Source organism: Akebia trifoliata, chromosome 3 (genome assembly GCF_017979445.1).
Source record: "Akebia trifoliata isolate Shusen 1 chromosome 3, ASM1797944v1, whole genome shotgun sequence".
In the NCBI taxonomy this organism is placed as follows: Eukaryota; Viridiplantae; Streptophyta; class Magnoliopsida; order Ranunculales; family Lardizabalaceae; genus Akebia; species Akebia trifoliata.
This window is the reverse complement of record NC_141377.1, coordinates 43,062,136-43,074,212: the sequence shown is the minus strand read 5'-3', so window position 1 is coordinate 43,074,212 and position 12,077 is coordinate 43,062,136. Positions and strand designations below refer to the sequence as shown.

Sequence of the window (12,077 nt, the reverse complement as noted above, 5' to 3'; positions counted from 1 at the left end):
TTAGCAACAAGTCCCTATAAATTATTATAGGGTCCATTAAGTAATTTTTCTTTGTTCCACTTCTATACACAGCAACTGTGGGCGTCAGATTTGCATTTAATAACAGATGAAGAAAAATCAACGGTCTACATCTATTGAGTACGACTAGTTTTTTGTATTTAAATCTGAAGGGTTTATCCTATCACCATTCAGCTTGGACACTTTCCACGGAGGAGAAAATAAAATACAAAAATAAGAAACAAAAGCCCAAAAGCACAAACGAAAAGCGTGCGAGTGGGTAAGTTTTGGGAGAAAAAGTTAAAGGTTTAAGCCACGTAATCACGTGCGAAGACAGATCTTTTAACGAGGCTTATAAAATATCTGGCTTTTGTTGGCACTATTAGATATTATTATCAGCAATGCTGACTTGGAAAAGATATGATATGAGGACACGTGTAAAAGAGTAGCCATGTGGAGCAATTTATGGCTCCGACCTCCCCCTGTTTACTCCTCTTCTTCTCTCTCGTCTCTTCCTTGTTTCTAGTCTAAATCAGGGGTTTCCTTCTAAATTTAGTCATCATTCCTCTAATTTTAGTGGAACTTTCTTCATATTAAAAGTAGAAATGGAGAGAAATGGAGAGAACACCATACCTCCAGATTTAGCTGTGGAGGGTTGCGGACAAAGGCAGATTGGGACGACCTCGGATATGTCGGGACTCACCAGACACGATTCGAGAGATTTGGCTCAAAATGATGAGTTTGTGAGCACTGTAAGAGAGAATTCTTTGTGATTTGTTTTTTCTTCTTCTAATTTTGTTGATGGGTTTGTTTTTGTTTGGTGTTTGGAATTTGTTGGTTATTTTCATTAGGGTTTAAGAATTTGAAATTACATATTGTTTTAGTTTCTTAGAGGAATTTTGTTTAATCTGTTTTTTAATTGATCTGGGTTATTCGTAAACTCTTTTATCTTGATGATCATATCAAATTCAAACAGAGAATTAAAAACTTGTTAGAAAAAAAAAAAAAAGATTTTTGTGTCTGCTTTTAATTTAAAGGATCTTTTATGGCTACCAAGTTTTTCTAGAGGATTTTTTTACATGATTGTTGTCGATCTGTTCTGATTCCAAACCGAGCCAAGGGGATCATTTGACGAGATAAATTTCCTATTTGTCTCCTCTTTGGTTGCCTTGGAACAAGTGAGACTTGCAACCCACATAACAGTTTTTTTAAGAGGCTAGGGGGTGAAGTCGGGTTTTTCGATCAGAGGTCTGTGGTATTACCGTTCACATACTTTACCCACTTACCTACTTGGCACCTTCAACAACCCACATAACACATTCAAGGAGAATCCATGAGATTTGTGGATTTTGTCGGAAGAAATCAGTAAGGTAGCCGGTGTGAGTTCCTTGCGCCGCCAGATTACATTAAATAATCTGCCAAAAGAAAATAATTTATATATATCAAGTCTAAATGAGATGCATGCAACACTTGAAGATAGTTGGAACCTCCCAATTTGGTACAATGGAATTTGAAATCTCTACATATGGGAGTCAATTAAGCCAAACTTGATTTTAGTGTAAGCAAGGCTGTGTGCCCATGAGAAACCCTTTGATCTCCTTGGACTGTCCAAATATAGTGTTGTCTCAAAATTGACGAAAACGAGTGTCATAAAAAATCCGTCCACGTGTAGTGTTTTTGAAATCAGGATGTGTTATCATGTTCCTACAGCGATACAAAATAATTTATAATGGCATTTATCATTCAAATATCTAGATTAATTGCATTTAATGTGGTAGAACTTTTATTTTTTTGTTTTTTACTAAAGAAACAATATCCATGTCGTAATAATTTCTTTGAGGAAATGCAATTCAAAGTCTCTTCTTGGTTAAGAGACAAAATGGATGTCATTGAAGAATAAAAGACCTAGGGAACTCACTTTTTTTTAAATTGTTGTGGGCCTCTTCTCCAAAGAGATGATAGCTCAAATTTAATTGGAAGAAAAGGAAAAAAAAAATATTCTTTGTTTAAGTAGAGTTTCCATGTGTTCTCAAATGAGAAATCCTTGGTTCAAAATATAGGAATGGACTGGCCGATACGAAAGAACAATACGAAACATTGAATGATTTGGGAATGTATCAGATTGTATCAAAATATTTTTAATGTATCGGTCGATACATTATCGGTTTTTTCATTGACCAAAACAGTCCATCGATATGACATTTTAAACCTTCATCCCCACTTTTCTTTATTTCGGAACCTACTTCAATGAGTATTAGGAGATTGAAACCCAAGGCCTCTTACCAGAAAACTAAAGCAAATGGTTCTATATACTAAGCAAGTTGCTTAGTTGTAACTTATATTAAAATCTCCAAAATATATTAATTTAAATTCAAACCAAACCATTTTAAAAGCACTTAAAATTTAAATGGTCTCTTCTCCCACTTAACTCCCATTTATTTTCCCAACTGTTTCATGGATATGGGTACAAATTTTAGAGACCAATGCAGGGAGGGAACGTTGGATTTGGAAAATTCCAAAAAATAGGGTTTGTGGACTCAAAATTATATTTGAATAACTTAGAACAAATATTTTTGTTAGGCAATTAATTAATTTAGGAAAAAACTGTAAATGGAATCTAATAAAAAAGAAAGTATATATAGTAGATTTTGCTACTGGTATGCTATTCTAATAACGTTGAAAACCTATCATGACAAGGAATTTTTTTAACTTTGGTTACCAGAGAATCTTGAATGGTTTCCTTATATTTCCAATTCTCATGCTTTAGCCTCCTCTTCGATCCTCTAAATTTTATTTTGGTCTCACAAAGTTAACTTCATATCAGGGCCCTTGGGTGTCAGAATCTATGTTGAAAGAATGGACAGATGAAAAGCATAGTTTGTATCTCAATTTCTTGGAAGCATCATTTGTTAGACAGTTATATAAGCGGAAACTTCGTTCAATGGAATTATTGGGTCAGCATTCAAGAATGGAGAACCTGCAGGATCCAAACTCATCACAGCCATCCCATGCCAACAACAATATCCCGCCTAGCCAGGTATTTAACTTAGACCATTTTACATGTTCAATGTACAGTTGTCATCATTAAACCCATTCCCTTACCATCTTGTTTTCTTTCTCCTCCCCCCCTCCTTTTTTTTAATAATAATTTCCAGTTCAAGGTACTTCAACGGGGATGCTGGCAGAAGATTAATCTTAAAAGAGCTCAACCTAAATTGGACACAATAGATGCATCTCATGTTATTCCAGAGAATCAATGGATTCGACATTTCTGGCCTGCTGGAAAACCCCGAGAACTAATAATATCCAATCTGGAAGAAAATGGCGCACAGAGAAGTGAATCAATCCTCTCAGGAACTCAGAAGATGATGTCCTGTGCAGCAGAGATAAGTGCAAAGAAGCTCCCTGCTTTTCATTCTCTCTCGTGTCATCAAGATTCCTTTGGCATCAATACAGGTAGCTTTCTACCAGAACTTGGTGCGTCTCCTGGCAGAGTTCTCCCTTTGTTTTCCATGTGCACTTTGAGTTTCATTTTGGACTTCCATACTTATTTATTGCTTTATCTTGAGATATCCATTCTGTGGTTTTTCAGAATATATTGTGTGCTTTTTTAAAATAAAAAAAATATTTTAATTACTTCCACTTTAGGGGAAGGAGAATTCCATTCAAGATATACCAAGTAGAGTTAATAAATAGGAAAATGCTGAATTGACTTCCTTCGACACTGCACTCAATACTGTGCTTACATGACAGGTGCACACTGCCACTGCCACATCAGTGCAGTGTCGAAGTCAGTTTAGAATGACTAATAAATAAGGTCACATGTGTTTCATACATGTCAAGTGATGTGAATCTGCATTCTTCTTCTTCTTTTCTTTCTTTTTTTATTTCCCTTTTTCGTGGGAGGTGGGGAATAGGCTTGGGGTTAGATAAACCCCTACCTTACCTTAGTCAAAAAACGGAGTTCCAAAATTGATGGTAAGTATATCCTATGGCGTCATCTTAAAATCATCATAAGAAGTAACCAGAAACTCATGTGCATTGTTGTTAGAGATTTTCTTTTAAAAAAAAAAAGATATGCTATTGTATTTGCTTCTTTAAAAGTATGAGTAGATGAGAGTAGCTGGCAAAAACATGTATATATTTATTCTTCCATTACGCTGTAGGGGTCCAAACGGCAACTGGTATCATAGGTGACAAAATAGAAAAACAAGTAAATTGCATAGTAATGTCATGATATGTTCAAGGTTCTAAGAAGATTTCTGGGTCTCACATGAACTCATTGCAGATCTTTATATCAAATATCTGACATGGTATTAATGAAACACGTATGTCATTCATTCATCTAATGGGGCATGTGATTCACTGGAAGGTGAGGGGTCTTCTGAACTAACTGCAGTTAGGAACAAAAATGATGACTAATATACATAAATGAACGATGTAAGTACTAGAAAAGATGATTGAAAAACAAACATGATCAATGTAAGTACTACACAATTCATGTATAACAAGTTTGTGGCATGGCCGAGAAATTGTTAATCATATTTCTTGGATGTTGGTGTGTTGCTGCCCTTTATTTTAATGATTTTCTGTTAAAATGACTTTTGAAATAGAGCTGGTGCATTCATCTTTCAAACTTTAATTTATTAAACTGTTAAACACAACTATTGTTTGATATTATATACTAGAGTTCACCCGTGCCTACGGCATGGGCATCTTCTCTTGCGTTAAGGGGGTAAAAGTGAAAAAAATAAAGTTGGAGGGGTATTATTATAAAAAAAAAATTGAGATTAAAAGGATAAAAGATGAAAAACAATAAAGTGGATTAAAGGGATAAAAGTGATAATATAGTAAAGTTAGAGGGGGCATCCTCTTTTGGGTTAAGGGGGTAAAAGTGGAAAAAAATAGAGTTGGAGGGGTATTATTTAAAAAATTTGAAATTAAAGAGTAAAAGATGAAAAATAATAAAGTGGATTAAAGGGGCAGAAGAGAAAATATAGTAAAATTAGAGGAGGTGAAGAATAAAGGAAATAAAGTGGGTCCGATGACACTATAGCTTGATGGGAGGTTTAACCCACAAATCTGTAGATGATGAGACGTTTGTGTCACATACAACTGTTCCAACTCAGTTGTGCTTTATTATGAAAAAAGTTGAAGTAACATTGAAATTGACATCGTGGGGGACATTGGTGTGCATAGAACCATAAATGCTTCTCACTTGTATCGAGATACTTCTTACACGTATCTCTATGACAAGCATCTATATGGTTCTGACATACATCCATGTCAGCAATGTCCCCCGCAATGTTACTCCAACACGACTCTTTTATTATATAGAATATCTCCAAGGAACATTATGCTATGTGAAGGAAAACTCTTTCTGTATCTAGCAACCTAGTGTTCTCCAAGATGACTATATATATATTTCTCCAAGAGGACTGTATATATATATATATATATGTATGTATGTATCATGAAATGTACATTTAATCATTTAGATAGACTCTTCCTTGCACAATATTTGGTTCTTCAAGTCTCTATTTACCTGTTCAACATTTTAGGCCGCCATGTCTGATGGAGATGACTTCATAAGAAAACCAATGTAGCTTAGAACCATGTAAACATTGAGAAATCCTATACTTATGCCTGCTTTTCTCCCCTCTTTACCATCACCTTTGGCTGTGAACCTTGATTTGGATAACCTGTTTGCTCACTATATAACTATTGATGATGGTTTAGCAGATTCCTAGATTCTTTGCTACTGTTTGGATTAAATAACCCTAAAAGAGTTGGCACTTTAGTTCTTCCTCTTTCAATTAATCCTAGCACTAGCAAGAAGAGATACAAATTATGAAAGTTGTTGACAGGGCCCAGACTTAACTATCGTGATCGATTTTCATTTAGTGTAGCATTGAGGAGTATGTTTGCATCTTCATGAACACCTGATTCCAGAAACTATTATTTGAAATTTGTGGTATGTCATCGCCTTAACTCATGGCAATTTGAAACTTTTCTTTTATTGTCAAAACAATAAGTTTATCACAGTTCTTGCAGAGGTATCAGATCAGAACTTTGTCAATGAAGACTACGAAGGGAAACAGTTAAGCAGTTTACACAAGAAAAAAAGGACGAGTCCTGATATTTTAATCAAAGATCAAGTAATGTGTAGATTTTTTACTTAGTTTTTCTGTTTGACAGTCTTCTATGAGATGATCATGTCGAGTTGGTGTTTTAAGTTTCACTAACGTCCACAATATTTTCGAGTCCTTTTCAGGTTGTTCCAATCAAGAAGAAATCTCCTTATGAGAGTCATGCTTCTCTGGAAAAAGATGGTGTTTGCTGTGACCAGCAATCAGAAAACATGGATAGCCATGCAAGACCTTAGAATTGAGGCATTCGTTCTTTGTAGACCAAAAGCTGAATGCAAGCTATAATGCATAGTAGTTAAAGTTGTAACTCAAAAAGACTGAGCCAAAAATAAGCAAATAAAACTAAAGCTGGTACCAAATGCTCTGCTGGAGCAGTATTGAGAGACGCTGGAGCTTTGAGATCGAGCTATTTTGCATTGTTGGTGAGAATTAATGTGGTGTAAATACAGAGTACATAGAAGTTCAAGATAAGCAACAAGGCTACGTTTCATCTACTTGGGATAATGGTTGTTGGTGACCTAATGTTTGTTTCAGGGTATTAGAAAATATAGTTGACAATACTTTCACAAGGTGGCTATGGCCAGATACATAGAAAAAGCTTGGTTCCTATGTCATTATATATTTGGAATGTACTTCAATAGTTTATATGGGATTTAACCTTTTTTTTATCTGAGGTCTATTGGAATTTCAAAATATAAAATCGTTTTTTAGGTTTTGTGTTTTGTGTTTTTTTGTTTGGCTTTCTTATGTTTGAAATTTGGGGATTTTTTTTTTATGTATAAAGTTTAATTCAACATTACTCACGAGTGAGAATGTGGGATATTTAATAAGAAATGAAATAAAGTTAGTTTTCTTTTCATACTTTTAGAGATGTGAAATGTGCTTCGAGGTGGTGCAATTTTCGAGATTTAAAGGCAACTGATGGTTGTGGTTGATCTGTCACGTTTGATGGATCGGGTGCAATCTGCATCATTCAATCACACTAGTATCTGATCAATTTCGTTAGTACTTAATCATGTGTGTTTGTTAGTGATTGATATCCAATCAGGAATGATCAAATTTATTAGATCAAGTGGTGATTGATCAAATGCGATCGAAATTGTTAAATTACATAAATTCAACTAATAGTTGTTGATGATAAAACACGAGACACATAGTTTCGATGGCATGCGATCTAGATTGTTAGATCTAAGATCAGATATGATCTAACAACTCTTGAACCAAGAGACATTGAGTTATGATTATTATTAGTCAACAAACACAAAAATGATTATAGATAATCGATTAGAAATCAGATTTTTACATAAAAAAATCTCGTGTTCTCTTATTTTCAAATTTAAAAACTTAGCATCTTCAGTTTTCAATAATTTCTTAATGTTTTAGGTTAAATCAGATTGTACATAATCCGATTTAACAATTTGATTGTAGGTTTTTCTATATCTTGAAGGCATTACTTCTTAGACTGTGTACGCGTGGTTCAAACCAAGTGGGGGAGAAAATTATTTAAAAGAGATTGAATTTTCAAAATTTTCTTCACCGAATTATTCTATTTTTGTACATTTTATCCAACAATGTCAAGCTCTTAGCATGTAGTGTAGTGGGGGTTGGTTCTTTTAGGAAAGACGCGTTCTTGACCTTTCCAGCACCAATTTTTTTTATTTTTATTTTTTTTTATTATTATTACCAATGTACATAGCAATAGCATTCATGTCATGGTTCACAAGGATGAAAATTCCAAAATGGGAAAGTCAGTATGTGCGTAGTCACCCCAAGTTGTCGTCACGTGTTACCAAATTGGGTCTTTGTAAGATCCGAGAAAATGATCCATATCGACTCCTTGGATGAAATTTCGGATAGTTGTATCCACCAATTTTGGATACATTTTGATTTTCCAGAGAGTGGTAGCAAAGCAAAAGACCAGTCAACGTCGGTTAGGTATGTGGAAATTGTTTCGAGTTGATTTTTATGGGCGTTTACTGTTGAACTTGAACCCGTTACCCTGGATGTTATTGGGAAAAAATTTGATCAAACAATCCACTTGACCAATTCAGCAAATCTCAAGAACACATTCACACTATATACAAAGAAAATAAAGAACTACAGATGATAAATTATAAACATGGGGCCCTCTCAATATTCCTATTTGTCCCACATTTATTGAGAACAAGCGCACGCCTTGGCCTTGACCACCCCTTATTTTAAAAAGAAATTGTTTAATTACATTCTTTTTGTAGTTAATGACTAAATGAGAGGTGAAAGTCATACAGATGAACAAAATAATAATAATTATTATAAGATTATTTAAAAAGATAAATAACACACTAATGGATTTAATATTACAATAGAATCTTGATGGGTTTGTCTCATATATCAATTTTGTGTCACACACGCTTTCAAGGCTATATGACTACACCCATCTCTCTCACTCTTAGTCTCCCTCGAAGCGATGTCCCAACAACAAAGAAAGTTACGTTTATGTCAATGGCGTTTGCTTTACTCTAGTCATTATTATATAAAATTGTTAGTATTAGGGATAGACTGGGTCTCTAGTGGGTCTGATCTATCCGGTCAGTATGATTGAAGATAATTCATTTTCAAGGAAATATAAATTCTTTTGCAAAATAATCATGATTCCATGGAAAAAATAAATTCCACCATTTGTTTGCACCTAGAAATATGTCACAATAAGAGTTGAATTTTGGTTTTGTGATAGTAGACACCAGTGAAAAAAATAACATTAGGAGATGGGAATATTATTTTGGTTAGGGATAGGTGGAAAAATATTTTCTTGTCAACAATGAAAAATTACTTTGGGTGGAAATATAGTTTTTCAAGGAAAATATGCAATCTTACACCTGAAAATCGTATTTTTTAAGAAAAGATGTATCTTTGTCCATTTTTCATGCACTATCAATTAGATCCTTAGTGGGAGCATATTGTCTATAATGTTTTTTTCATGTAGCTCTGTATAAAACTTTTTACATTGTCGAGAAGGTGTCATGCTAAGAAAAAATAACACATTAATCATTTGAGGTGGGTTCATGGTTTAGATCAGATTAAAATAACAAGTCCTGACCTGACTCACTTTTTTGTACGCTCACAGAATCATATAAAATCATAAAGATTTGTCATTATGTATCCCAAAGCAAAGGATCTATAATTCTATGAATGGAGGGTACAAAAAGTGAGCCAGATTATCACAACTCTAAAAATATATATTCAAAAAATACTTTTTAGACTTTGAAAATCGACAGTTATTGCACTCTTAAATTTTAATGACTGGATTTCGCTATCTTATTGATGTGGAACTCTCTTTAACCATTGAAAAAGCTTGAGAGGGATACAAGAAAAAAAAGCTACAGAGAATCCGCTCCCACCCTTAAAGTATTATAAGCTTGAAATCAAACAGGTCCCTTGACTATGTAGGCCTTGTTAACATTTTCAGCAGATATAATGAGAGCAAATTCTTTACATTCAAGATTTATATAATTTCTTTATCAAAAGAATCCATTAATTATGATCTCATGATAATGTATTATTTTGAAAATTTTATAATCTTACGAATGATTAGACTGATGTGTAAACATATAGAGACACTAAGGCCCCGTCTAGATAAAAAGTAAAATAAGTAACGTGGAAGAAAGTAGTTTTTTTGATAAAGTAGCTTTAGAAATAATAATAAAAAATTATTATTATTATTATTTTTTGGGTAATTTCAAATGGGCTCAAAGTAGGGGTGTCAATGGATGGTAGAAGTTTCGAATCTGATTCGAATTCGAAAAATCGGATATTATCCAAATTTTTTGGATATCAGATTCGAATTCGCATTCGGATAGTTTTATATATTCGAATCCTTATCGGATACGGATTCGGATATTAACATTTCGAATCCGATTCAAAATAATATATAATATATATTATTTTATTTTATTTATTTTTTATATAAATAATATAAAATATATTATTTGATTTGATTTATTTATTATATGTATAGTATAATATATAATAGATTTTTTAAATAATAAAAAATCAATTGGATAAAGAAATTTTTTTTTTTTTTTTAACATACAAATTATTTGAAGTCTAATCGAATATCATCCGATATCTTATTTGAATATGAATTCGGATATCAAATAAAAATTTCATATTCGGATTCGGATATTGCTATATCCGAACTGATAAGCATCCGTTGACAACCCTAACTCAAAGTATATCATATATTAATTGTTTAAAGTTACAAATTATCAAAGTATTTTATTGCAAAAAATCACATTCATCCCTTTAACTCAAAATATTTTTCTTCCAAGGTATCATGACTTTCAATCTTTGATAAAAATAAACATCCTTAGATGTTCAATGTTTGATAAATTTTCTTTTTCAGTCGTGATAATCTGATTCCCTCACTTGGCATACTCACCTGATGTGGCATGTGCTAGAGTCATATAATTTTTGCCTCGGGATACATATGTGCACATCCCCATAAGTATGCATTTTTGCATATCAAGGCAAAAAGATCTATGGTTTTAGCACATGCCTATTTTGGAAAATCATTACTCCTCTTTTTTTCAAAAAAGCTGGTACACCATCAACTTGATTTTGATAGCTTGAAGCATCATATTTTAGTAGTGCTTATATATATAATAATGAGAGAAAGGCAACTACTGTTAATCCAAATCAGCATTAAGTATTTTTGAATTACAAAAATTCATATGGATAGACTTATTAATGCATTTGAAATAATTTATTTATAATAATAAAATAAAATATTACTTTTTATCTTTTGCCATTCTCTGGAGACGGAACACTATGGATTTCAAGAGTCTTTACCCTTGCAACATGTGCATAGCAACCTTTCTTTTCTTAATATATTACAGTGATAGAATGGTAGATATTTTTTATTTAAATTTATATTAATAAAAATATAATGGTAGACTCTAATTTTTTTGTCCCTCACATAAAGAGGAATTGGGATTTAATCTTTTTACGAATCTCGAGGATAATTTATCTTTTTCTATTTTGCTCTTTTCAAGAATATCCCTCTAATTTTTTTTTTTTTTTTTTTTATCTTTTTCTATTTTCACCCTTTTCTAATAATACCCCTCCAATTTTACTATCTTTCCTCTTTTACCCCCTTAACCCCAAAGATGATGCTCGTACCAATAGGTATGAGAAAATTCTAGTATATCTATATAATAAAATATAATGGTAGACTCCATTCCCTTTATCTCCCCCGCATAAAGACGGGTTGGGACTTATTCTCACTACAAATCTCGAAGACAACTTTTAACTTTGTTATGTTATATCTTTAATTACTTTCTAGAATACCTTTCGAATTTTATTTATTTTCCTCTTCGACTCCATTTTTCAAGAAAATCCCTCCAACTTCATTGTCTTTTTTTTCACTTTTCCAATTATATCTCCAAAATTTATTATCTTTTTTCCTCCTATCTCCTTTACCCTAAAGAGAATGTCTGTGCCGGTAAGCTGGGCAATCTCTAATGTACATATAATAACGTGAATCCTTGACCCAGTCACCTTTTTACTCTTACTAGAATTTCCTTCTTTTCTTTCCATTTTTTTTTTTTTTTTCATTTATTTGTATTTTCCTTTTTAGAGTACAAACATTTCAATAATAGTTTCTCCTTAACTGTGTTGAGTGAAAGAGGAGAATCTTTGCCTCTTAAGATGAGGGTTTAGGGAGCTTAACCTAGGTAATATGATCAACACTCCACATTCCTTACAAACTAAATTGAGTTGGCACCTTAAATTAGATCATTGATATTAAACATCATTAACAAAAGCATTACCATATATTTTTAAATTTAGTTGAGATATCTTTACCATTATTATGAGAAAAGGTCGGACACACAAGTTTCTTCCAATGATCTGCCCCCAATAAATTTAAATTTACTAACCATTAGAGTCTTTTTG

The 12,077-nt window shown here is 32.8% G+C and overlaps 1 protein-coding gene across 4 annotated transcripts; it reads left to right on the top strand.

Annotated features, from left to right (window-relative positions):
• The first annotated feature begins 487 nt into the window (after window positions 1-487).
• On the top strand, window positions 488-6,861 carry LOC147407146 (cold-regulated protein 27-like). 4 transcript variants are annotated; one of them, XR_015176714.1, is made up of 6 exons: window positions 489-749; window positions 2,822-3,034; window positions 3,153-3,453; window positions 5,865-5,971; window positions 6,043-6,155; window positions 6,272-6,287. XR_015176714.1 is itself a non-coding variant. In XM_086435556.1 (5 exons), exons 1-5 carry the CDS (start codon window positions 603-605, stop codon window positions 6,380-6,382), a joined length of 876 nt encoding a protein of 291 aa, XP_086291682.1. In that variant the 5' UTR covers window positions 488-602; the 3' UTR covers window positions 6,383-6,861. The 4 variants fall into 4 exon arrangements, 3 of the variants coding, with proteins under 3 accessions (XP_086291682.1, XP_086291681.1, XP_086291680.1); XM_086435556.1 differs by lacking the exon at window positions 5,865-5,971 and having other exon boundaries at window positions 488-740; window positions 6,272-6,861; XM_086435555.1 differs by lacking the exon at window positions 5,865-5,971 and having other exon boundaries at window positions 490-749; window positions 6,052-6,155; window positions 6,272-6,861.
• The last annotated feature ends 5,216 nt before the right edge of the window (window positions 6,862-12,077 follow it).